We start from the raw sequence: 25,100 nt of genomic DNA, 5'->3' as shown, positions 1-25,100 counted from the left end.
GTTATAAACCTATGAACAAAAAACCGTTATTTTAAACAAATGTTTCTATGTGTTTCTTTGCGAATTCATTGAAAGACGTTGTTGTGATTTAGACGTTTTTCGACAGGTCTGGTAAAAATATTTTAGCTTTGACGTTACTTATACGGACTACAGTTTTACTCTAATGTTGGACGGTCTTCTCTCGTCTGGTACCAACCTTCTACGGTCACAGTCGACGAACATTCTTGGTCCAGTAATGTGCAGGTATACACGCCTCTGTCCTCCACTGACGTTTCTCTGATAACCAACTTCCGGGTTTTACCTTCGGTTTCGATCACGATACGCTCTGATGGCGTCAGTTTTTCACCATCCTTAAACCACCGAACTTCTAAAGTGTCTTTTGTCACTTCCACCAATAAAGTTGCAGTGTCGCTCTCACGTACGATGACGTCACGCAGTTTCAAAGTAAATTCAGCTGACACTTCTAAAAGATAAATATAAATTATAAAAAAAACTCTATTATAACTATCAGTTTAGAATTCAAATTCTTCATTTCCAAGTAATTACTGTCGAGAAAGAAAAACTCAGGAACAAGTGAATGGAAATACGTTGTTTTGACAAAACTAAAGTTATAATTCAACAGCGTACGTGATTTGAGGCTGAAAAGTGACTTCTCATTAAATTCGAAGGTGTCGTTATAAGTTTGTTTGTTTCTTTTGAATTTTGCGCAAAACTACTCGAGGGCTATCTGCGCTACCCGTCCCTAATTTAGCAGTGTAAGACTAGAGGGAAGGCAACTAGTCATCACCACCCACCGCCAATTCTTGGGCTACTCTTTTACCAACGAACAGTGGGATTGACCGTCACATTATAACACCCCCACGGCTGAAAGGGTGGGCATGTTTGGTGCGACGGTGATTAGAACCCGCGACCCTCAGATTACGAACCCAGCGCCCTAACTACATGGTTATGCCGGGCCGTCGTTATCAGATTAGCAGAAAATAAAATCAAAACTAGCCATTTTTGTACTACAGGTAAATAAGAAACACCAATGAAAAACATAGCATAGATTATGTAAATAGTATTAATAATGTTAGAAGTTTCAATAACAAGCTAATAATAAATGGTTTGTTGAAAGTGTACGCTGTCGAATTCTAGATAAAAATTAGTTAACTAAGGAGGTATAGATACAGATACGAAATAAAATCACAGTTACTTTAATGAAGTGGTTATCAGAAACATTCAAAACTAGCTAGCGAGAAACATATTACAATAAGAAATTCCAAAATTGTTGACTGCAGCGTTAGCTAAAGATTCATAAAATTTGTATAACTTCTAGTTTTCTAATGTTTTCAGAAATTTCAGATGTTTTAGCTAGAGTCTACCTTATACAACTCAGGAAAACGGAATGTGTTAAAAGTCTAGATATTGTAGCTCGAGTCTACCCTATACATCTTAGGAGAACGGAATGTGTTAAAACTCTAGATGTTGTAGCTCGAGTCTACCCTATAAATCACACAAGTACGGAATGTGTTAAAGGTCTAGATGTTGTAGCTCGAGTCTACCCTATAAATCACACAAGTACGGAATGTGTTAAAAGTCTAGATGTTGTAACTAGTGTCTACCCTATAAATCACACAAGTACGGAATGTGTCAAAGGTCTAGTTGTTGTAGCTGGAATATACCCTATAAATCACACAAGTACGAAACGTGTTAAAGGTCTAGATGTTGTAGCTAGAGTCTACCCTATTAATCACACAAGTACAGAATTTGTTAATTGTCTAGTTGTTTTAGCTAAAGTATACCCTATAAATCACACAAATACAGAATTTGTTAATTGTCTAGTTGACGCCTTGGGATTCATTCTTTTTTGTGTGTTTTGTGTTGTTTTATTGTTCTATATTCATAACAAAGAGCCTTACAGTGTACTTTATCCATACCTTCCACTTGTAATTTCGTGGACGTCTTGACGTTGCCAGCTACACAGGTATACTCAGCAGAATCATCCTTTGATACCCCCCTCACAACAAGTTTTCGAACGTTCTGATCCTTGATAAGTTGGAACTTCGCGTCCGCCTGGACCGGTTTTCCGTTCTTTAGCCACTGAACTTCAGCATCGGGTTGTGACAGCTGCACCGTAAATGTAGCGTCGGTGTCCTGAGGAACAGAAGTCTTTTCTGGCAGTTTAGCAGTGAATTCCACATAAGGAGCTACAAAGAAAGTGTAAAACGTTGAATGAGGTTTTTCAATATTGCACCATGAAACAAACACGTTTGTGATAAATGTTTGAGTTTGTTGTTTAATTAAACATCCGACTTATTTAATTGTAATTTATACACTGATATAAAAAAATCTGTTATTTTCAAAATGAGAGAAGGCAATGGTTAGAGTGAGAGTGGGTCCAGAGTGACCCAGTCTATACACTCCAGCTAAGACACTCGCTAAGAAGAACCCATTATTATACAAAACAAGGGCTCAAGAGGAACTTAAACAATATTATAGGATAACTGGGAGTTTCCGGAGACAAAAACAATGTGAAGCATATGATTACAGGTGAAAGTGTATTTTTCCGGTTGAGATTGAACTTTAAATTCGGTTGATCCGGAAGCAGTAGGCGTGGCGAATATTTTATCTTTTCTCTCAAATCATCTCATTGTTGTTACAAATGATGGTGAGCTTATGTTCTCTGATATACAATATATACTTAATACAGTGAAGTACTGGATAGGTAATGTTTTAAAAGTTCCAAGAATATTGGTTAGGAACAGGGCCCGCAACCCAGCTCTTGTTTTATACTTTAACCTCTGAGAGAGAAAAATAACATTTTTGTTGAGTCATTTAACGAACTTAGAGAAAAACTAACATGAAATTTTACAACCAGAATAACCAGTACAAACAGAAAAAATAAGTTCATAAATAAATAAATTAAAAGCCGTTTTCTAAACCAGAAAGAAACCGGTAAATAACAATAAATGAACAAAGTAATATAATTTAGTTTTCAGGAGAATCACCTCTCAGACAAACAAGTGAGATAACTGAGATAATCGTTTCTAAAACAGTATTACGTGTTCTTAATATAGTGGCAAAGAGCTGACTTCACCAGAAGGGTTTACTTTCTTTCTGGTTTGCCTTATATTAGGAGCATAGAAAAAAGAAAGAAATCGAAAGCATTGAAAAAATATATTATTCAAAAATTTACTGAAAAACTATCTATATCACACATTAATAGTAGAAATAAACGAACTTATAACAAAAAAGTTGTTTTTATTTAATTATACAGTGAACGTTTCACTTTAAAGTTTCTTCACGAGCGTTCACTGAAACACACGAATCGAAATTTACAGTACAAATGTTCAAGCTTTGAGTGCTTAATCAAATAAGACAACATTTTAGTGTTATAAGGACGTATATTTCAATTATTAATATTTCTTCTGGACCCCAACATGCCTTACAAGAATCAGATAATGAGTGTATCGCATACTCCACAAACATACTAGACATAAATACCATTATTCTATTTTTTATAACAAACTATGTTTTGTTTATCCTTGTTCAATGGTTTACCTTCCACATTCAACGTCGCTGAACATTTCTTGTCACCCACAACACAGGTGTAAGTGCCAGCATCCTCGAATGTAGTGTTATAAATCATCAACTTTTGTTTTTTGCCATCAATCTTCAGTTGCAAGTGCTCACTGAACTGAATTTCTTTCCCTGAAAAGTAAAGTGACAAATATTTAAACATAGTCAAGAGCATTGTTAATAAATATTATACTGTTAATGCAAAAATGTAATTCGCTGATAACTGTTACGTATCCCACACAGTAAAATATTAGAAACCTCTAAAATAAATTGATCCTCAGTTTGTGTATAAAGCGCTAAAGATGTTAAACCATCAGGGGTCTCAAAGTACATACAAAACATTGTAAAATGACGTCATATATCGCTACAATGGGGTGGGGGAGGAAGGGATATTTATCGAATTTTCAACGACGTGTTATTCTTGGGGCTCGATTGAAGGATGCTTCAATTACGATGACAGTCGAGTTCTCTGGAAAACAAAATCCCATTGGGTTCCGAATCTGCATTGCATAGTAATTATAACTAAAACTCCATTTAACAGGAAAACTTTGATCGGATAGAATAGGAAGGAAATATCAAAGATTATTCGAGCTAGCAGTGGTATAATTTTTCGTGAATTAATGGATAACTTTGAAAATGGTGTTAAAACATCCATTTCCATCAGAAGAGCGCGAATGTATCTGCGTGAAATTTACTTTGGTAATCGTGCCCATCATGCAAATCACTCATCTCTGTCAATAATAGAAGAAAAAAAGGTCTTCAGTGGTGTCTACATTATTAAAATCAGGCCTTTGTCTTATTCAAATGTGTGGTGTGGTCATACCAATGACCTTTCATAGTGTTCTTCAGTGGTGGTAAGTCTAGAGTTGTGGCCTTATCATGCATGGCCTCCACTGTACAAGCTTCTGTAAACTATGTAATATTATAAGATTACATTACATGGCATGGTGATCTAGGTCCCCTGGTGCTTCTGCATGCCCATATCTCGTGGATATTTGACTACCTAGCTGACCAGGTGCACCGTGGTTCTACCTCTACTCAAAAAGGGATAGTTGCTTCGGGAACATAAATGTCATCAGTAAAAGAAATAAAATCTCTTGTGATTGGTCCACAGGACTTGATACAAACTTCCAACATCTATCCTGGTCTACACAGTCCCCTCATGTCAATCACGTCATGAATCTACAGGACATTTTAGAACAAGCTATTGGAAGTCCATTATTCTCAGTTCTATTTGGTTTGAAGACGATTTTGATTAAGAAATAGTCAAAGATTAAAGCAGTCATCCTCTAGAGCAGTGATGGCGAGCCTATGGCACGCGTGCCAGAGGTGGCACGCAAGGCCACGATTGCTGGCACGTGATAGGATTCCTGCATCTTTGCTAAGAAGTATGTAGCGAGCTAGGTAATTATGAGAGGTGGCATGACCTGAGAGCACTAGGGTTCAAGTACTTCGATTTTCAGGGCCTCCTCGTGGTGCAGAGGAGGCAATGCGCGTAAGTGTAGCTAATACTAGAACTAGGGATATTCCCGGTAGGATCGATGAGAAGGATTGGATATCGTTGTTCCCAGTTTAATGCCCCTTAACATCAGCCCTTGTCTCTACTTCGGGTTAGATTAATACTATAATATATCCCAGGAATATATTAGGGATATTATCCCTACAGGTTGTATGTCGAATCTTTTGAACGACGGGGGTGGCATCGTAAGTCATTACATCTATTCGTATTGGTCTTCAACCAATATGAATAAATAATTATATCGGTTACTTATTATTCTGCAGTCATGAAAAATTATACAAAAAACAGAAAACTTGTCATAAATCATTCTTTGTAATTTTATTGAAAATTTGAATATAATACAAGCTAAATGCAGCTAAAAATGCAAAACATTATAAACTATTGATTAACTTGAGAATATTTTTCAACCAATCGTGTTTAGTTTTAAATTTTGCACTCCACATTATCATGGCATTAAAAAAGCTACATTAACGAAACGGGCCAATTTAATTTGTTTAAATATTTAACTGTTCTTTGTTTAAGTAAATTTTTAAAAGTTTGTTTCATTAAACTTTACTTTTGTGTGTTTAAGTTATACCAAAAATGAATGGAAAGAAGGCAAAGTTAATGGATAGTGGACGATTATTTCAAGAAAATTGGACAATATTATTTGGAACCATTGAACGCAACGGAAAAGCGTTATGTATTTTATGTGGTGAAAGTGTTGTGTGTCGCACTTCAAGTGTCAAACGGCATTTTGAAACCAACCACAAAAATGTTGCTGAACTTGATGAAACAGAAAAGGAGGAATTTCTTGCAAACGAACTGAGGAAATATCATTCTCAATGTCTTAATCTTGGAAACTTTCTTTCTAAACCTAATCATTTGACGAAGGCCAGCTTTCAAATTTCGTTATGTATCGCTAAACATGGTAAGTCTCTATCTGATGGAGATTTCATAAAAACGACTATGTTAGCTGGAAGTGATTCCCTTTTTAGTGATTTTTCAAATAAACGTGAAATTTTACAACGAATCTGTGAGGTACCACTTAGCAGAAATACCGTGAAAGATCGTATCTTACGTATGGCAAATGATGTCAATCAACAACTCAGTACTGATTTACAAAAGGCTTCTTGTTACTCCATGTGTTTGGATGAGAGTACGGATATAAATAATCATGCAAGGTTAGCAGTAATTTTGCGTTATGCTGTTGGTGACTCCATGAGGGAAGAATTGGTGAAACTGATTTCTTTACCCGGAAGAACACAAGGAGTAGATATTTACAATGCTGTGATGGAATGTTTTTTGACACAAAGTATTAAGCCCGAAAAGACAGTTTCGATCACTAGTGATGGAGCACCATGTATGGTTGGGTCAACATCTGGTTTCATAAAGTTGTTTGAGAACAAAATAAAGCATCAAGTCATCCAGTTTCATTGTATTATACATCAAGAAGCTCTTTGTGCAAAAGAAAGTAGCAAAAATTAGATGATATACTCAAAGATGTTACAAAATGGTGAATTACATTATGACTCATGCGCTTCATTTTCGTCAGTTTCAAACACTTCTTGATGAGGTTCAAGCACAATATAGTACTTTAATTATGTATAACAATGTCCGATGGTTGAGCAGAGGACGTTTTCTGGAAAGAGTTATTGCTTGCTTGAACGAAATTAGATTTTTTATGCATGAAAAAGGACAAGACTTTCCACAGCTCACTGATGTGGCTTGGCTTAATAACCTCATGTTCTTTACAGACTTTATATCACACTTCAATGCACTGAACACAAAACTACAAGGAGTAGGAAAAACAGCAGAAAGAATGTTCTGGGATATAAAGGCATTTGAGAGAAAATTGCAAGTTTTTGAAAAAGACATCGAAGGTGGGGAACTCAAATATTTTCCAAATCTGAAAATGCATTTAGAAAACTCGACAACATTTGCGGACTGTTCCTTAAGCAAACAGGAAATCTCCAAAGAATTTTCAAGCATTATCGCGGTAGCGAAGGAGAATTTTAGTAACAGATTTATGCAGTTTCGAAAGATAGAAAAACTTTGCATTGATTTAATAAAATTCAAGACAAAATATACAAATTTTAAGTCAAGGCTATTTATTAGTTTCATTGAAACTTTTGTAATTCGACTTTTTTAAAAATAAAGATACTCATCAAAAAGTCGGTTTTTTATTGGAAAGTAACTGTCATTTTTATGAAAATCCTGGCACGTTCGGATAGACAAAATAATTTTGGGTCACAATTGAGGCACGCAATCTCTAAAAGATTCGCTATCACTGCTCTAGAGTCTAGACGCTAGTGGATACAATGTAATATTATATTATAATCAATACGTATTGCAGCCGAACATGTAACTGGTGTAGCTAAAGCATTACGCTGATATATGTTATGTAGTTAAAAGATAAAATAACATTCCGTGGAATATACTTGTAGACAAGTTCCTCTTAAAAACCAATTCTTAATCAGTTATGGGTAATTTCCTTTGAAATAAACTAAAACTTATTGCATAAAAAGAGAATTCTTTATCCGACAGTTTGGTGTTTAAAATGTTTTAACTAGTATACAATAATTTGGTATACACAATAAGTTAAAACACGTACCATCCTTGTACCACTTGACTAACGCGTCGCCTTTAGTCAGCTCCACCTGGAAAGTAGCAGCTTCGCTTTTGGTCACTGTTACATCTACCATTTCTGTTTTAATCTCTGGAGGAAGCTCTGAAACAAAAGCGTAAAGTAAACTAAGAGTAATTTTGAAATTTACTGGTAAAAACGTTTCCACCAATCATCTTCTATATTGTAATAATCTTTATATATTTTATTCAGGGGTGTTTCATCAGAGAGTACAGAACATATTTCAACATTTAACCAATAGTTAAAATTATCAGAATTATTATTTGTTGTCGCTGTGATTGGACATGCTGTACTGCTTGCAAGTAATTAGTCTATAGTAACGAATTCGGAAAGTAAATTTCTTTGAACAGTATCTTTTTCAATTATATGGTGTTTAAAAATAAACTATATGATTTTGTAAATGAAGCTATAGTGGTTTAACTTTTAACTTGTTTAATATCTAAAGAATCTCAGTGACGAATGTGTTGTGCCTTGGGAAAGTTATCTGTGTGAATAAGATAAAAACAAAGAAGAATGTTTATCAAATGTAAGGCTAAAGCTAAAAATAATGACACTATAGCAATTTGTAAAGGTTTCTAATCAACCCGTTTGGATTATAACAGCTGAAATTCTGGAATTATTACCAACGTTGTAATCGCTTTATCAGTTGTTTTATTTATAATACTGTGCATTCAAGGAAATGGACCGATTCTTTATCAGCTGTTTTATTTATAATATTGTGTATTCAAAGAAATGGAGCTAGATTCTTTATCAGCTGTTTTATTTATAATATTGTGTATTCATGGAAGTGGAGCTAAATTCTTTATCAGCTGTTTTATTTATAATATTGTGTATTCATGGAAGTGGAGCTAAATTCTTTATCAGCTGTTTTATTTACAATATTGTGTATTCAAAGAAATGGAGCTAGATTCTTTATCAGCTGTTTTATTTATAATATTGTGTATTCAAAGAAATGGAGCTAAATTCTTTATCAGCTGTTTTATTTATAATATTGTGTACTTAAAGAAATGGAGCTGGGTTCTTTATCAGCTGTTTCAGTTATAATTTTGTACATTCACAGAAATGAAAACAGATAGAGTTGGGTTATTTATAAAGGATATGGTTCAAATGTAGTATAATAATTATACTTTTATAACACTGGACGTTATACCAAGTGTTTGTAATTAAAGAGTAAAATTTAAAATTAAAAGGCAACTAATCCAGGTCTGAGGATCAGCATACACAATTACCACCACCAACAATCCAGGTCTGAAAATCAGCACACACAATTACCACCAACAACAATCCAGGTCCAAGGATCAACATACACCATTCACCATCAACAACAATCCAGGTCCAAGGATCAACATACACTATTCACCACCACCAACAATCCAGGTCTGAAAATCAGCACACACAATTACCACCAACAACAATCCAGGTCCAAGGATCAACATACACCATTAACCATCAACAACAATCCAGGTCTGAGGATCAACACACTTTACTCACCGACAACAACAAGATCCGCTGTGCATTCTTTGTCTCCCAGTAAACATGTGTATTCTCCCTCATCTTTCACTTGGGCATCATTAATTACCAGTTTTCGGAACTTGTCCTCCTTTATGAACGTGTATTTATCTCCCTCGATGATCTGTTCGCCATCTTTGTGCCATGTGACTTCTGCATCTTCTTGAGAAACTTTAGTAACAAATAATGCCACATCTCTTTCTTTCACCTCGACATCCTGTATTGGTTCCAAAAATTCAACGTCGGCTTCTGAAGGAGAAAAAGATAAAATGTCTAAGTTGGACTCACACATCCAGTGATAAAACGAGCCAAATAAAATACATCTATATGAATTTATCATAGACGTTTGAACTGAGATTTTCTGAGGTAAATCTCTATTTATATATTTTGAAAAGTAAACACGATAGAGTTATTCGCCGTTTATCATGGTTATTGTTTTCTGAGAAACACAACAGACAATACACGAAAACTTTATATTCACAATATATCCAAGTTGTGCGTTTATATGATTTATTTTCATATATAAAAAAGGGAAATATTTTATCAAACATCTGCCAACAAAGCTTACAAATTACTTACTTTGAACAATGACCTTTGCTAGGTGCTCAGTTTCACCCACTGGATTGGTCGCGACACATTTATATTCACCAGTGTCCTTCTGGGGAGAACTCTCTGGAATCTCCAAAGTGCACACGTCATTCTCGTAAGTTTGTTTGACGTGCTTGGTAGGTTTCAGTTTCTTCCCATTTCTGCCAATTGAAATATACATATAAATGATCCCTATAGATCATATAAAATTAACATAATCGTTTCATTGAAAAACACCTAACATTTATTCATAATAAGCAAATTTCAAGTCTTAAGAAAATATTTCACGTAGAATGGACAGTTATGCTGAAGGCAAACTATACCAACTAACCATTTTTTTAACATAAACGTTCGTTTCTAAATCTTTAAGGGACAAATATTATTTTCTTCTAGCTTTTAAATTTTTCCCAATGCAGTTTATAACAAATATTTTAAATTTATTTTTCATTTTAGATTTTAAAATAAGTCATTATAATTTTTTTCACAGCATTAAAACAAATAACTGAAACATTTCCTTACTTGTACCACGTCACTTCCGGTGGTGGTTTTCCTGTCACTTTTGCTGTCAGTTTAACAGTATCTTTTTCAGTAACAATCTGTACAAAAACAACGTAAGAAAATTAAGCATTTCAGCATGGTAATCCTACGAGAGTTTAATGTAAATGTTTACGTGGATAGTATTTAGTTACGCTTTCGTTTTCAACATGATATGAAATAGCACATATATTTGTAAAATGCACGTGCATTTCATAAAATATATTACACAACTTAGACGAAATGATGAAAGTCTTCATGAAATTGCTTCACAAAAAGAGTATTTATAATTTTGGTAAAACGATTGAACCTGAAAATGAAATTATAAAACCAATTTCTTTGCAATGAGTTTTGGAATAGATCTACTTCGAAAGCGTTGAATAAAATTGTTTAAGAATCTTTGACTGCCAAGATCAAGAAACCCATTTATAAGCTTTAGTTTAATCAATTATAACAAATGTAGGTAAAATATCAGACCGCCATGCTGATCTCCATAACGTTAACGTAGCATTATAAACAGAGCACTGCGAATTTAGCACAACTAACAACTGTCTTTTATCATTGAGCCACACGTAAGATATCAGTACATCACGTTAATCGTAACACATCAGGAAATTCTGTCACTTTCCACGACGTTAAAGTAGTATTATCAACAGAGCACTGCGAATTTAACACAACTAACAACTGTCTTTATGATTTTCAAATATCAAAATTATCTGTAATGAATGAAGAATGACACGATAGTGTGTTAAAACAATGAGAATTTTTAGTTCTAAGAATTACCAGCAGAGTACAGACAACATTCCAGAACGTTTTCGTTATTTGTAATCCTAACTTTACTAGAAGGATGCACAGAGGAAACCGCTGTAAGTTCGTCTAGTTCTTCATGTCTAAAATTACCAGTTAATTAACTGAAGGACTGTAATAGTGAAGATTGAACAACTGATCAAACAAGGGGTTACTGACAAGTGTCGCTTCACTGGTACCACGATAGCCTACTTATTCTGTACATCTTACATACCAAAATAAAATAACAGTTAATATTAACTCCAATGTTAGTTTTGTCACGATAGCCTACTTATTCTGTACATCTTACATACCAAAATAAAATAAAAGTTAATATTAACTCCAATGTTAGTTTTGTCACGATAGCCTACTTATTCTGTACATCTTACATACCAAAATAAAATAAAAGTTAATATTAACTCCAATGTTAGTTTTGTCACGATAGCCTACTTATTCTGTACATCTTACATACCAAAATAAAATAAAAGTTAATATTAACTCCAATGTTAGTTTTGTCACGATAGCCTACTTATTCTGTACATCTTACATACCAAAATAAAATAAAAGTTAATATTAACTCCAATGTTAGTTTTGTCACGATAGCCTACTTATTCTGTACATCTTACATACCAAAATAAAATAAAAGTTAATATTAACTCCAATGTTAGTTTTGTCACGTTTCATGAAAATATTAAGATGTCAAAATATTATGATATAAAAAAAAGTAGAGAAGTTTCGAGACTTACCACGTCACTGAAAGTCTGCGTGAACATAGGAGGTTCATCTTTAGGAGGTTCTAAACACGAAGAAAAAAGTTCGCAATCAACATTTTCCCCCTTCTAACCTTAAGTCATGTTTTCAGATTTCTATATTTCAATTGTTCATACAGTCGTGATACAAATATACTGTTCACTGTTTAATTTAAATTATTTAATCAAACCAATATAATGTAATTAAGTTTTGAATGTTTTATTGTTTAATTTTTAGGGTAAATTAGATCATCTGAATTCGATCTAAACTTACCTTCAACTGTGAGTTCTGTAGTAGCTGTATCGTCTCCAGCAAGATTTGTAGCTTTAACTATTATCGGACCTGCATCAGAAGGTTCCACAGGGTCTATTGTTAAGGTATGAGTGTTGTTTTCAACAGTTATCTGGCGTCTATCATCAGGCTTGACCTCTGTCTCGTTGACGTACCATTTGACTAGAATTAAACGATACAGTAATACAGCACAGTGTCAATGAAAATTTGCTGGTTTGAAACATAAGAAAAGAATTCTAGCATGTCCTGCTGGGATATTTCAAAGTAGTGTGTTTGGCTCACGTATAATTTTGTGGATTCATTGAGTCAGTCTTATAGAGAAGAAACTTTTTGAAAGTTTCTACACTTAATCCTACTAAAGCAGTGAAATCTGAAAAACTTATTATAGCCTAAAGCTATAGCCTTTATAAACCTGAACTTTCCAGAAGTGATAACCTTTGTAAAATTGATCTGAAAGATATAACCTTTTAGAGCTGAGTCGTCTGAAAGCTATAATATTGGTTAACTGAACTGCCCAGAAATAATTTTCTTTTTTTAAATTAAACTCTCTGGAAACTATAACCTATACAAAAATTGAACCTTCTGAAAACTATAATCTTGATAAAACAGAATCGTTAGGAAACTATAATCTTTGTAAAACAGAATTGATTGCAAACTAATTTTTGTACAAGTGAACGGTCTGAAGTGAAATGTGTTTTTAGTTAGAAATGAAAGTCATTTATATCAAATTATAACAACGTTTTCTTTTTTGAATGAAAGGATGTATCGATAATAAAAGTGTAAATCTCTAGTTTCTACAATAGAAACGTTGTTATATAGTAACGACAAATGACAAACAGCCGTAGTTCTAGTTTTTATACACAGCACAGATTTTTAAACCTGCTGAAATATATATATATTTTACGTGTGATTAAAATAGGATAAAAACAAATTGAAAGGCCAAACAAAGCAAGCCAAGCTATACTACATTCTTTATCAAGAAAAAAATAACATGTTATCGAGGAAGAAAGTGCTGAGAAAGTTTACTTAACTTAAGGTTTAATAATAAACATTTAAAGTAACGACTAGCTTATGGTGCTGTTTTTTAAAGAGACTCTATATGTAGTAACGAATATCACTTGTGTTGTGACAACTATTACCTATGGGCATGAAGTGATCTCATTGTTGGATTCAGTCTTTGAACTAGTATTATGAATGATGAACAACAATTTACATTTCAGTTATAACACTTAGAACTTAGAAATAACGTAAGTCCTGAATCTGAAGCACTTTTTGTTTTCTGTAAACATATTTTCGGTAAACTTATTTCTAAGGTGAAATATCATGGCCAGGAAATATATGTAAAACATACCAGTTGGCTTTGGTTTTCCAATTACTGTTGCGTGGAATTCTACCTTTTCTGACGGCTTTACCCTCTTGGATTTTGGTTTCTTCTTTATCTTCGGTGGCTGAGGCTTTTCTGTAATATTAAGATGATGTTTAGTGGTTGAATACGTCATACCAAAACATTTTTGGCTGTTGTTCGAATTCAGTAATTTGTCACTAAACTAAAAAACAAACAAACAATCCCAGCCGAGACTAAAGTTTGTGTAGACGTAATATAGTAACTCAGATGTTAGAATTTACTAAATAAATAAAGTTTCTTATTTTTAGTAAAACATGGAACTAACCTTTAACGTTTAGGGCTGTGGTGGTAATTGTCTTTCCTTCAGTGTTCTTTGCTATTACTTTGTAGGTTCCAGAATCTTCCTTTGTAACGTTTTTAATGGTGACTTTCACGTGTACCATATCAACATCTGATACAGTCTTTATGATTGTGTGTTCAGTTTCTTTAACCACGGTGTCTTTGTGATACCATGTAACCTAGTCAGTGGAGTCGATTATTTAAATATTACTTCTATATATAGAAATGCACATTTAACCAAATAACACCTACTAGTAGAAGATAACTGTATTAACACTTTCCGAGACACGTGGAATTTTTGTAATTCTAAATGTATACTTTCTTTAAAACCTTCGTTTTTATAACAAACAATAGCATTTGAAATAAATCAGAATTTTCTTAATTGTTAAAAACAAAATAATTATTCAAAGAGTAAACATATATAAGCCATCAGCGAGAATACAAACAACACTTAAAAACACGTAATACTAGCCAGTAAAGTTGCTTATTAAGTAAACATATATAAGCCATCAGCGAGAATACAAACAACACTTAAAAACACGTAATACTAGCCAGTAAAGTTGCTTATTAAGTAAACATATATAAGCCATCAGCGAGAATACAAACAACACTTAAAACACGTAATACTAGCCAGTAAAGTTGCTTATTAAGTAAAAACCTATAATTTTTTTTTGTAATACAACAAATGCATTGAAGATATTAGTATGAACTATTATAGGAAAAACTGAGAATGGATAGTTCAAAAATGTTTCACATTACCCCCTCCTCCCACAGATAGTATCAAACAATTATTCAGTGAGTTATACTAAAAATAGTTATAACTCAAATTTTGAACATAGAAACCAATACCTTCATAAGCACTTAGTTGGGGTGGAGAAGTAGGACACAAATCAGCTTTTAAAAAATTCTCGTTAGGAGTCACAAGAGATACTAATTTGAATATTATGTACTTCAATAATTTATTCACTCAGTAATAATAATAAAGTCGCATTTTTACCGTAGGTTCTGGTACTCCAGTGACACTACATGTAAGGTCGACAGTGTCATTCTCTTCCACTGTCTTTTCTTCTGGCGGTTGTGAAAACACTGGTAAAACGCCCTCTATAAGATCTGTCAGCGAGGATTCACGAGAGAGACTACGACGGGAAGTTGGAGTCGTTTCCGTTCCGTGATCCGAGAGTGGAGCTATGAAAATAAATAATGCTTTACTTATATGTGTTTGTGTAAAAAGTATATTTTGGACGTACGAATTACTTGCAAATAACTGTTTCTCAGAAATGATCATTTCACTACATATATATATATAAGATTTCATAAAAATAAGAACTGAAAAAAATATCAAGTTGAACGGACGACAACTGCCTGTTGTAGAAACACACGTGTAGTGTAAGACATTTTAAAAGTCTTCCACCTTTCGTCTTGGCAGTTGCCGTCCATTCAACTAAGTTTCATCATGAATACTCTGCCTGTAAATTCTACCGAAAAATAAAAATAAGTTATGTTTAACTACGATAGGAATAGATTGAAAATAAATCTCTTAACTTTGATATATATATATTATATTTTAGCTATCTTTCCACTTTTCACACATTCCTTCGCCCACGAACACATTATTGTTGAACAAAAAGACGTTAATCCAATTTCCCTGTAAATAACGTTTTATCTTCCCGATTAAACAAAACTTAAGTTGTTCAATAAAAATCTTACCCCAAGAATTGTTATGTAAACAAACATATCTTCAACACAGGCTTAGGAAAAGGAGTTTACCTGTTGTTCTTTTAATTTCGCGCAAAGATACACGAAGGCTATCTGCGCTAGCCGTCCCTAATTTAGCAGTGTAAGACTAGAGGGAAGGCAGCTAGTCATCACCACCCGCCTCCAACTCTTGGGCTACTCTTTTACAAACGAAGAGTGGGATTAACCAACACTTTATAACGCCCCCACGGCTGAAGGGGCGAGCATGTTTGGTATGACTGAGACTCGAACCCGCAACCCTCGGATTACGAGTCCAGTGCCTTTACCACCTGGCCATACCGGGCCAGCGAGAAAGAGGCCAGAATATTGAAGTAAAGAATGATTATTCAAACAATGTTATTGCTTTAGGATTATGTATATTTCGCATTCTCTTAAAACATCATTTATCTAACTTTAAAGCATATTCTAGACATATGCCAAAAATGTATTATCCATAAGCGAAAGAGAAAAAAAAACAAATGAAAAGAGGAAGTACTTTACATACCGACAACCAGAAGTTCTGCAGAACAGGTTGAAAATCCAGCGGGGTTCTTAGCAACGACTGTGAACGTGCCCGCGTCTTCTGGAAACACTTCCCTAATCACGAGCGTTGTTACGTTTTCTTCATTGTAGAATATCTGAAAACGTACGGAGTTTGTTTGAATGCCTAGAAACTGGGAAAGTGTTTGATTTAAATTTACGATGACTCTGATTCTTTAGTTCGTGGATAACCGTTATTCCGTTAATTTTAACTTATCTGTTTTTACACAGCTGATTTATATACTTTTTAATTTGATATCGTGAATAAAACGTGAAAATTAGTGAAAAAATTTTAGAATATTCTAAGTGTAAACACTTATTAGGTTTTCTCTGTTTAATATCTCAATCAACGATGTTTTGCTTTTACGAGCTCTTGTATAGATTTTAGTTCTATTTTGTAAAAAGAAAAGATAAAAGGCCATAGTTTTCCGTTCTATATACCAAACTTTTAACTCGTTTTTAAAGTCCAGATGGTCAGGCTGTACAAACTTTAAATACGTCTTTCGTTTTTCATATTTATTATCTTTGCTTTTTTTTTTTATAATTTTGCAGTGTAAGACTGGAGGAAGGCAGCTAGTCATCACCACCCACCGCCAACTCTTGGGCTACTCTTTTACCAACGAATAGTGGGATTGATCGTCACATTATAAAGCCCCCACGGCTGAAAGGGCGAGCATGTTCGGTGCGACCGGGATTCGAACCCGCGACCCTCAGATTATGAGTCGAACGCCTTAACCCACCTAGCCATGCCGGACACATATTTGTTATCTAAATATCGCTGAATTGTTTGTATGATTATATTATATGTTTAAAGATGAACTGCCACAAAATAAACGTAAAGGTAGCTGACTTACTTGGAATTCAGAAGAAGGTTTGATAATCTGTGTTTGTCGGAACCATGTGATGGTCGGACGTGGACGGCCACTTACTTGACATTCAAAAGTGGCAGGTTGACCATCAGGAATACAAAGAGGTTGAAGCTTCTTAACGAACTTTGGTGGCGCCATTTTCTCTCCTGGTCTGGGTTCTGAAAGGACAAGTGAAAACCCTCGTATTCCTACTTCATTCTTACCAGTAACAAGTCCACAACTCTCAGACAAGCAAATACAGTGTTTGTTTGAAGTTAGGCATAAAAATACACAATGGAATGGCTATCTGTGCTCTGCCCACTTCGGGTACTGAAACCTGGTTTCATGATGACGAAAAACCCACTTGAAGGAAAAATGTATTCTAAAGACGCCTGATATGGGTACTAATACTTTAATTAAAATAAAGTATAGAAACAACGTTAACAAGGTCTGTCTTTGTTAACCTGAAGACGACCTGAAAAGGTCAAAACTTTGTTCTTTACTTTATTTTAATTATAGTTTTAATACTCATACCAGCAATCATTAGAATACATTGAAATCCAGTTTATAACTTTGTAAGTCTGCAGACATACCGTTATGCAACTGGGAGGAGGTAGGGGGCAGATACAGTTAATAAGTAGTTACTACGATTTCTCAAAAATAATACCATTACTATGATTCTTTCTGTGTCTTTCGAACCACAAATGATTGGTACCGAGTTTCATGATCTCCAGCTTTGTTTGCTTGTATCAGAATGTAGCGTAAAGCAATGCGAAAGGTACTTAGGTATTGCCGTCTCTAATTTTAAATTTATATACTAGAAAAAAGGTGGGTAGTCAACAGCAACCACTGACAAATCTGGGGCGACTCATATCAAACAGTTTGGATTTTACCAATAAATCACTCTCATAGTATATACACACACAAAGTCCCAAAGTACGGATGGTGGTTTTGAGGCAATGGGACGCGAGCTGAAATTCTCGGATTCACAGTCCATTAAAGTTTAAATTATTCTAGTAACTAAAACTGAAGCTTCGTGGCATAAGCACGCCTGAAGTTAAATCTTTTATATAGTAATTTGAGCAGTAATTTCTTTATGAACAAACATGACATTACAGAGAAGAAATACAACAAGAGCGAGACTTCACTTATGTTAAATTAACTCATATTGATAAACACTTACTTCCAAAAACAGGTAGCTTTTTAACCTTCTCGTCAATCTTCTCCTTGAGGAAGTGAGTATACGTCAGTACATCCTTCAGGATATCCACAGGAACGAGTCCTTTCTCCTGCGTCAGGTGTTTCTTTACAAACCACCAATCACTGCTCGTCCTCTCAACAACGTAAACCCTTTCTCCTTCAACCACAGACATTACATCTGTTTTCTCAGAGACATACGTTCTCACAACAACATATTCAATTTCTTCCTGTAAAGTTGGTAAGACAATGCATCCTCAGTATATATAGTTAGTTATTTACCCCTTACGACTCAGTATTTGATGTCTGTAACACTATATAATTACGAGTAGATAGAAAGCGTCAGATTATTGAAATTAAACCCTTGGAATTCCTTAAGTTACAGAGCAGTACTTTCTTAGGACAAGGTGCTAAAATAAAAACAAATATAGCTTCAATATTTCTTCTACAATTAGAACAGTTTTCATTACTAACGGAGCACAAAGGTCTTACATCTTCTCTAAATACTCCAAATTCTTTACTTCTACTTATACATTAATATTTATATAATTTTATTTGTATGTCTCTAATCGTGTGTCTATATTTAATTAAATATTTCTATTTAAATGTCTCTACTTATATACCTCTACTTTATTAAGTATTCATACCTGGACACCACAAGTTAATTAAATATCTATAGTTGTATATCTTTACTTAAGTATTTCTATTTATATATATCTTTCTAAATATTTATGTTTATATGGTTTTGCTTAAATATTTCTACTGAAAGACTTTTATTTTCATATCTCTACCAGTATGTCTATATAAATATGTGTCTGTGTGTCGATACATTTTCTAAAGCACAGTGGTTAATCAAATGTATAAAACATGATTATTTTACACATCAAAGTGATTCTGATAAAAGAACACTAACACGTATTTATTATACACACTAGCATGAGCGTAGTTTTTACATAACATGTTCGTCTTACCGTTATCTCTTCTTGAACTTCTGGTTCTAAAAAAATAATAACAATAAAGAAAAGATGAGACCGTGAAATTTTCAAACAAACGTTTTGTAGACAATTTCCTTCAGTCAAAAATATTGACAACTGAACTTAAATGAATATTGTTTTGTTATAAAAGGAAGATAAGTTTTAAAACATTGCACATTATCATATAACATGAGAAGTTAATGTGAAATAAATGTTAACTGATACTGACAAAGAAACACATTTTGTAAAGTTATTTGTAACACGTATTTTGTACTAGTAGGAGGATTAACAAACATTAATCTTGAATTCAATTACTCATACGATACTTAACGAAAGTATTAACGATAAGGTGTGTGTGTTTTCTTATAGCAAAGCCACATCGGGCTATCTGCCCATCGAGGGGAATCAAAACCCTGCTTGTAGGGTTGTAAATCCATAGACTTACTGCTGTACTAGCGATGGGCTTAACAGTAAGGAGTCCACAGTTGTTTAGAGCGAAATATTAATTACAGATGAAGATATCACAACATAAATATTAATTATATATGAAGATATCACAACATAAATATTAATTACAGATGAAGATATCACAACATAAATATTAATTATATATGAAGATATCACAACATAAATATTAATTACAGATGAAGATATCACAACATAAATATTAATTATAGATGAAGATATCACAACATAAATATTAATTACAGATGAAGATATCACAACATAAATATTAATTATAGATGAAGATATCACAACATAAATATTAATTACAGATGAAGATATCACAACATAAATATTAATTACAGATGAAGATATCACAACATAAATATTAATTACAGATGAGGATATCACAACATAAATATTATTTATAGATGAAGATATCACAACATAAATATTAATTATAGATGAAGATATCACAACATAAATATTAATTATAGATGAGGATATCACAACATAAATATTAATTATAGATGAAGATATCACAACATAAATATTAATTATAGATGAAGATATCACAACATAAATATTAATTACAGATGAAGATATCACAACATAAATATTAATTATAGATGAAGATATCACAACATAAATATTAATTATAGATGAAGATATCACAACATAAATATTAATTACAGATAAGGATATCACAACATAAATATTAATTATAGATGAAGATATCACAACATAAATATTAATTACAGATGAAGATATCACAACATAAATATTAATTATAGATGAAGATATCACAACATAAATATTAATTATAGATGAAGATATCACAACATAAATATTAATTATAGATGAAGATATCACAACATAAATATTAATTACAGATGAGGATATCACAACATAAATATTAATTATAGATGAAGATATCACAACATAAATATTAATTATAGATGAAGATATCACAACATAAATATTAATTACAGATGAAGATATCACAACATAAATATTAATTACAGATAAGGATATCACAACATAAATATTAATTATAGATGAAGATATCACAACATAAATATTAATTACAGATGAAGATATCACAACATAAATATTAATTATAGATGAAGATATCACAACATAAATATTAATTACAGATGAAGATATCACAACATAAATATTAATTATAGATGAAGATATCACAACATAAATATTAATTACAGATGAAGATATCACAACATAAATATTAATTACAGATGAGGATATCACAACATAAATATTAATTATAGATGAAGATATCACAACATAAATATTAATTATAGATGAAGATATCACAACATAACTATTAATTACAGATGAAGATATCACAACATAAATATTAATTATAGATGAAGATATCACAACATAAATATTAATTACAGATAAGGATATCACAACATAAATATTAATTATAGATGAAGATATCACAACATAAATATTAATTACAGATGAAGATATCACAACATAAATATTAATTATAGATGAAGATATCACAACATAAATATTAATTACAGATAAGGATATCACAACATAAATATTAATTATAGATGAAGATATCACAACATAAATATTAATTATAGATGAAGATATCACAACATAAATATTAATTATAGATAAGGATATCACAACATAAATATTAATTATAGATGAAGATATCACAACATAAATATTAATTATAGATGAAGATATCACAACATAAATATTAATTATAGATGAGGATATCACAACATAAATATTAATTATAGATGAAGATATCACAACATAAATATTAATTATAGATGAGGATATCACAACATAAATATTAATTATAGATGAGGATATCACAACATAAATATTACGTAGAGATGAGGATATCACTACAAAAATATTAATTACAGATGAGGATTCACAACATAAATATTAATTACAGATGAGGATTCATAACATAAATATTAAGTATAGATGAGAATATCACAACAAAAATATTAATTACAGATGAGGATTCACAACATAAATATTAAGTATAGATGAGGATATCACAACATAAATATTAATTATAGATGAAGATATCACAACATAAATATTAATTACAGATAAGGATATCACAACATAAATATTAATTATAGATGAAGATATCACAACATAAATATTAATTATAGATGAAGATATCACAACATAAATATTAATTATAGATAAGGATATCACAACATAAATATTAATTATAGATGAAGATATCACAACATAAATATTAATTATAGATGAAGATATCACAACATAAATATTAATTATAGATGAGGATATCACAACATAAATATTAATTATAGATGAAGATATCACAACATAAATATTAATTATAGATGAGGATATCACAACATAAATATTAATTATAGATGAGGATATCACAACATAAATATTACGTAGAGATGAGGATATCACTACAAAAATATTAATTACAGATGAGGATTCACAACATAAATATTAATTACAGATGAGGATTCACAACATAAATATTAAGTATAGATGAGAATATCACAACAAAAATATTAATTACAGATGAGGATTCACAACATAAATATTAAGTATAGATGAGGATATCGCTACAAAAATATTAATTATATATGAGGATATCTACATAATTATTAATTATAGATGAGGATATCACTACAAAATATTAAGTATAGATGAGAATATCACTACATAAATATTAATTACAGATGAGGATTCACAACATAAATATTAATTACAGATGAGGATTCACAACATAATTATTAATTATAGATGAGGATATCACTACAAAATATTAAGTATAGATGAGAATATCACTACATAAATATTAAGTATAGATGAGGATATTATTACATAAAGATTGATGTGGCAATGGGTATTAACCACTACATAACATATCTACCCTCCGTTGCAGGATTTTAAGATCCCTCTCGTGATTCATAGAGGGCTCAATGTACCAGTCAAGCGTCTCCAGTACTTCAATTGCTTCTGTTGTTGTTTAGAATTAAGCACCAAGCTACACAATGGGTTACTTGTGTTCTGGTCACCACGGGTATCAAAACCCGGGTTTTAGCATTGTAAGTCAGAAGATATACCGTTGTGCCACTGGGGGCCAATTACTTCTATAATTATCTACCTTAATACGCAAACTCTTTAACTGATTTGTCAGTTTCCATTGTCTGAACTTAATTCAACTCTTTTGTTAAAAACCAGATAGTTTTACTTTGGCTTCTTAGATTCGTTTTTCCTTCCTGTGTTTTTATTTGAGATTCTTTTCCTTCTACAAATTCTTCAGTACTCTTTGTTTCATTCCTCAAACTTAGTTCAATTTTTTTTTAATTCTCATATTTGTATTTTTCTTTCTATCTTTGAGTTGACAAAGAATATTTGACAGAAAACCTACATATATTGTTCGTTCAATAAATGATAATTAGAAAAACAAAATGACACTCCTCTAATAAACCAGCAGAAAGGTAAAACTATAAAGGAAGTAGTGACTAACATTCAATAAATGATAATTAGAAAAACAAAATGACACTCCTCTAATAAACCAGCAGGAAGGTAAAACTATAAAGGAAGTAGTGACTAACATTCAATAAATGATAATTAGAAAAACAAAATGACACTCCTCTAATAAACCAGCAGGAAGGTAAAACTATAAAGGAAGTAGTGACTAACATTCAATAAATGATAATTAGAAAAACAAAATGACACTCCTCTAATAAACCAGCAGGAAGGTAAAACTATAAAGGAAGTAGTGACTAAAATATTTTGGTCAAATCACAAAATAATACCCAGATGTACCCCTTCAGAATTCCTTTAGTATTGTACAAAGTGTCAGGTTTCTAGGTGTGTTTTTTTTTCCTATTGAAGCTATGATGGTCTCTCACACAAACAGGCTATTTTATTATTATAGATATAAATAACTAGCATTGCAATTATATATAACCTTATTCTGAATGCATTTAAAATATACTGTATGAAGCTAAAACATCATGTAGTCTATTGGGTTTTGATATTAATTTTACACAAATGAAAAACTTCGTCAATTTGTAGTGACACACACAATGATGCAGCTGCAGTTTTGATTGTACTTCACTTAAATTTTCATTACCTCGTTAACTGGATATAATTTCTATGGTGTTTTTGCTTTGTTTTAGAAAGTGTCTTCATTAATCAATAACTGTTTTGTTTCAATTGTATCAGTGGAATTAAAGGATTAGTTTTCACGTGATTTTCGACTTCGTAAATTTCTAGTCAAAGAAGTCTCTATTCCAAAAATATATCCGCTATCGTGTGTATGTTTTGCATTTTTTTATATTGTAATCACTTGCTTTGCCATTATCAATAAAATCTATTGTTTTTCGAAAGTAATGAGTAAAATGTTTTGGTCTTTTTTTTTTTTTAGGAGTATTATTTAGGGAACATCCATTATTATTTATAATACAAAATAAGCAGAAAATTATTCAAATGCCTGAGAAATACTAAAACAAAAACAGAAAACATTAGCCACGACAATTGCTTTAGGACATAATGAGTAAATGTAATATAATATCATAACTTGAATAAAAATATCTGAGTTTATTATATTAATATTTCTACTGCAGCAGATCAGTTAGCATCAACTAATTCCTCAACGATTTTTAATATGTTTGATCTTTTCTTTCTACTGATTATGGTTAATGACTAACTTAGAATAGAAATTCGAGTTTCAGTCTTATACAGGGTGTTCAGAAAGTCACTCTGCAGTTTTGTAATCATATTTTATTCAGTCTATTTCAAGCCAGCAACTGATAGCAGTGTTTAGAAACAAAATAAGAAGGAAACAAGCCTGTATTGATGCCAACGGGGGTCACTTTCAACATTTTTTATAATTGTCATTCATATTTACCTACTAAATTCTATATTGAAACATGTCTGTTAATAAATATATAAGTGCACAGTGACTTTCCGAACACCCTGTATAGTATCCTGTATCAACCTGTACTTCTTAACGTACCGATATTTCGTTTAAGGTAACCTACGCACTCAAAAGAACTAGCTGCAAACCGTTCTGCTCAGATAATCTGTGCACGTGAACTAACTGCAACCCCTTCCACTAAAATAATCTGTGTAAACAATTTACCTCTAACCTTTCTCGTTAAGATAATCGTCACATCTGAGTTAACACTACACCCTACAGTTTTATCACAACGAATTATAATTCAGCAAGTAAAAACAAGCTACTCACCTTCTGGGGCTTCTTCCCGTGGAATTATTATTTTAACTTCTTCTGAAAAGCACAAAAAGCATAAAATGTATTTTCTCGTGTTTTATGTACACACATTTATAACAGTAAATATTAGATAGTTAACATAGTAACAAAAGAAAACAATTTCAAGGATTTTAATAACACACATATAAAAAAAACATTAAAATTATCTGTAAAAAAGCTCTGATTTTATCTTCTAATTTCCTATTTTGACACTAAAGTGAAAGTTATAATATTATG

General features: G+C 32.1%; 1 protein-coding gene across 1 annotated transcript in view; it reads right to left on the bottom strand.

The window, feature by feature from the left end:
• The window catches only part of LOC143227488 (uncharacterized), a 457,070-nt gene that overhangs the window by 13,824 nt on the left and 418,146 nt on the right, over window positions 1-25,100 (bottom strand). Inside the window, 17 exon segments of the mRNA XM_076458930.1 lie at window positions 197-463; window positions 1,920-2,189; window positions 3,544-3,693; window positions 7,674-7,790; window positions 9,198-9,464; window positions 9,795-9,964; window positions 10,323-10,399; window positions 11,870-11,919; window positions 12,147-12,326; window positions 13,516-13,623; window positions 13,835-14,027; window positions 14,846-15,033; window positions 16,088-16,220; window positions 16,977-17,149; window positions 18,154-18,397; window positions 19,139-19,164; window positions 24,840-24,881. Coding sequence (XP_076315045.1) covers window positions 197-463; window positions 1,920-2,189; window positions 3,544-3,693; window positions 7,674-7,790; window positions 9,198-9,464; window positions 9,795-9,964; window positions 10,323-10,399; window positions 11,870-11,919; window positions 12,147-12,326; window positions 13,516-13,623; window positions 13,835-14,027; window positions 14,846-15,033; window positions 16,088-16,220; window positions 16,977-17,149; window positions 18,154-18,397; window positions 19,139-19,164; window positions 24,840-24,881 — 2,655 coding nt within the window.

The sequence above is a fragment of the Tachypleus tridentatus genome, chromosome 9, assembly GCF_004210375.1.
Source record: "Tachypleus tridentatus isolate NWPU-2018 chromosome 9, ASM421037v1, whole genome shotgun sequence".
Classification (NCBI taxonomy): domain Eukaryota; kingdom Metazoa; phylum Arthropoda; class Merostomata; order Xiphosura; family Limulidae; genus Tachypleus; species Tachypleus tridentatus.
The sequence above is the reverse complement of the archived record's forward strand: the minus strand, read 5'-3'. Positions and strand labels throughout refer to the sequence as shown.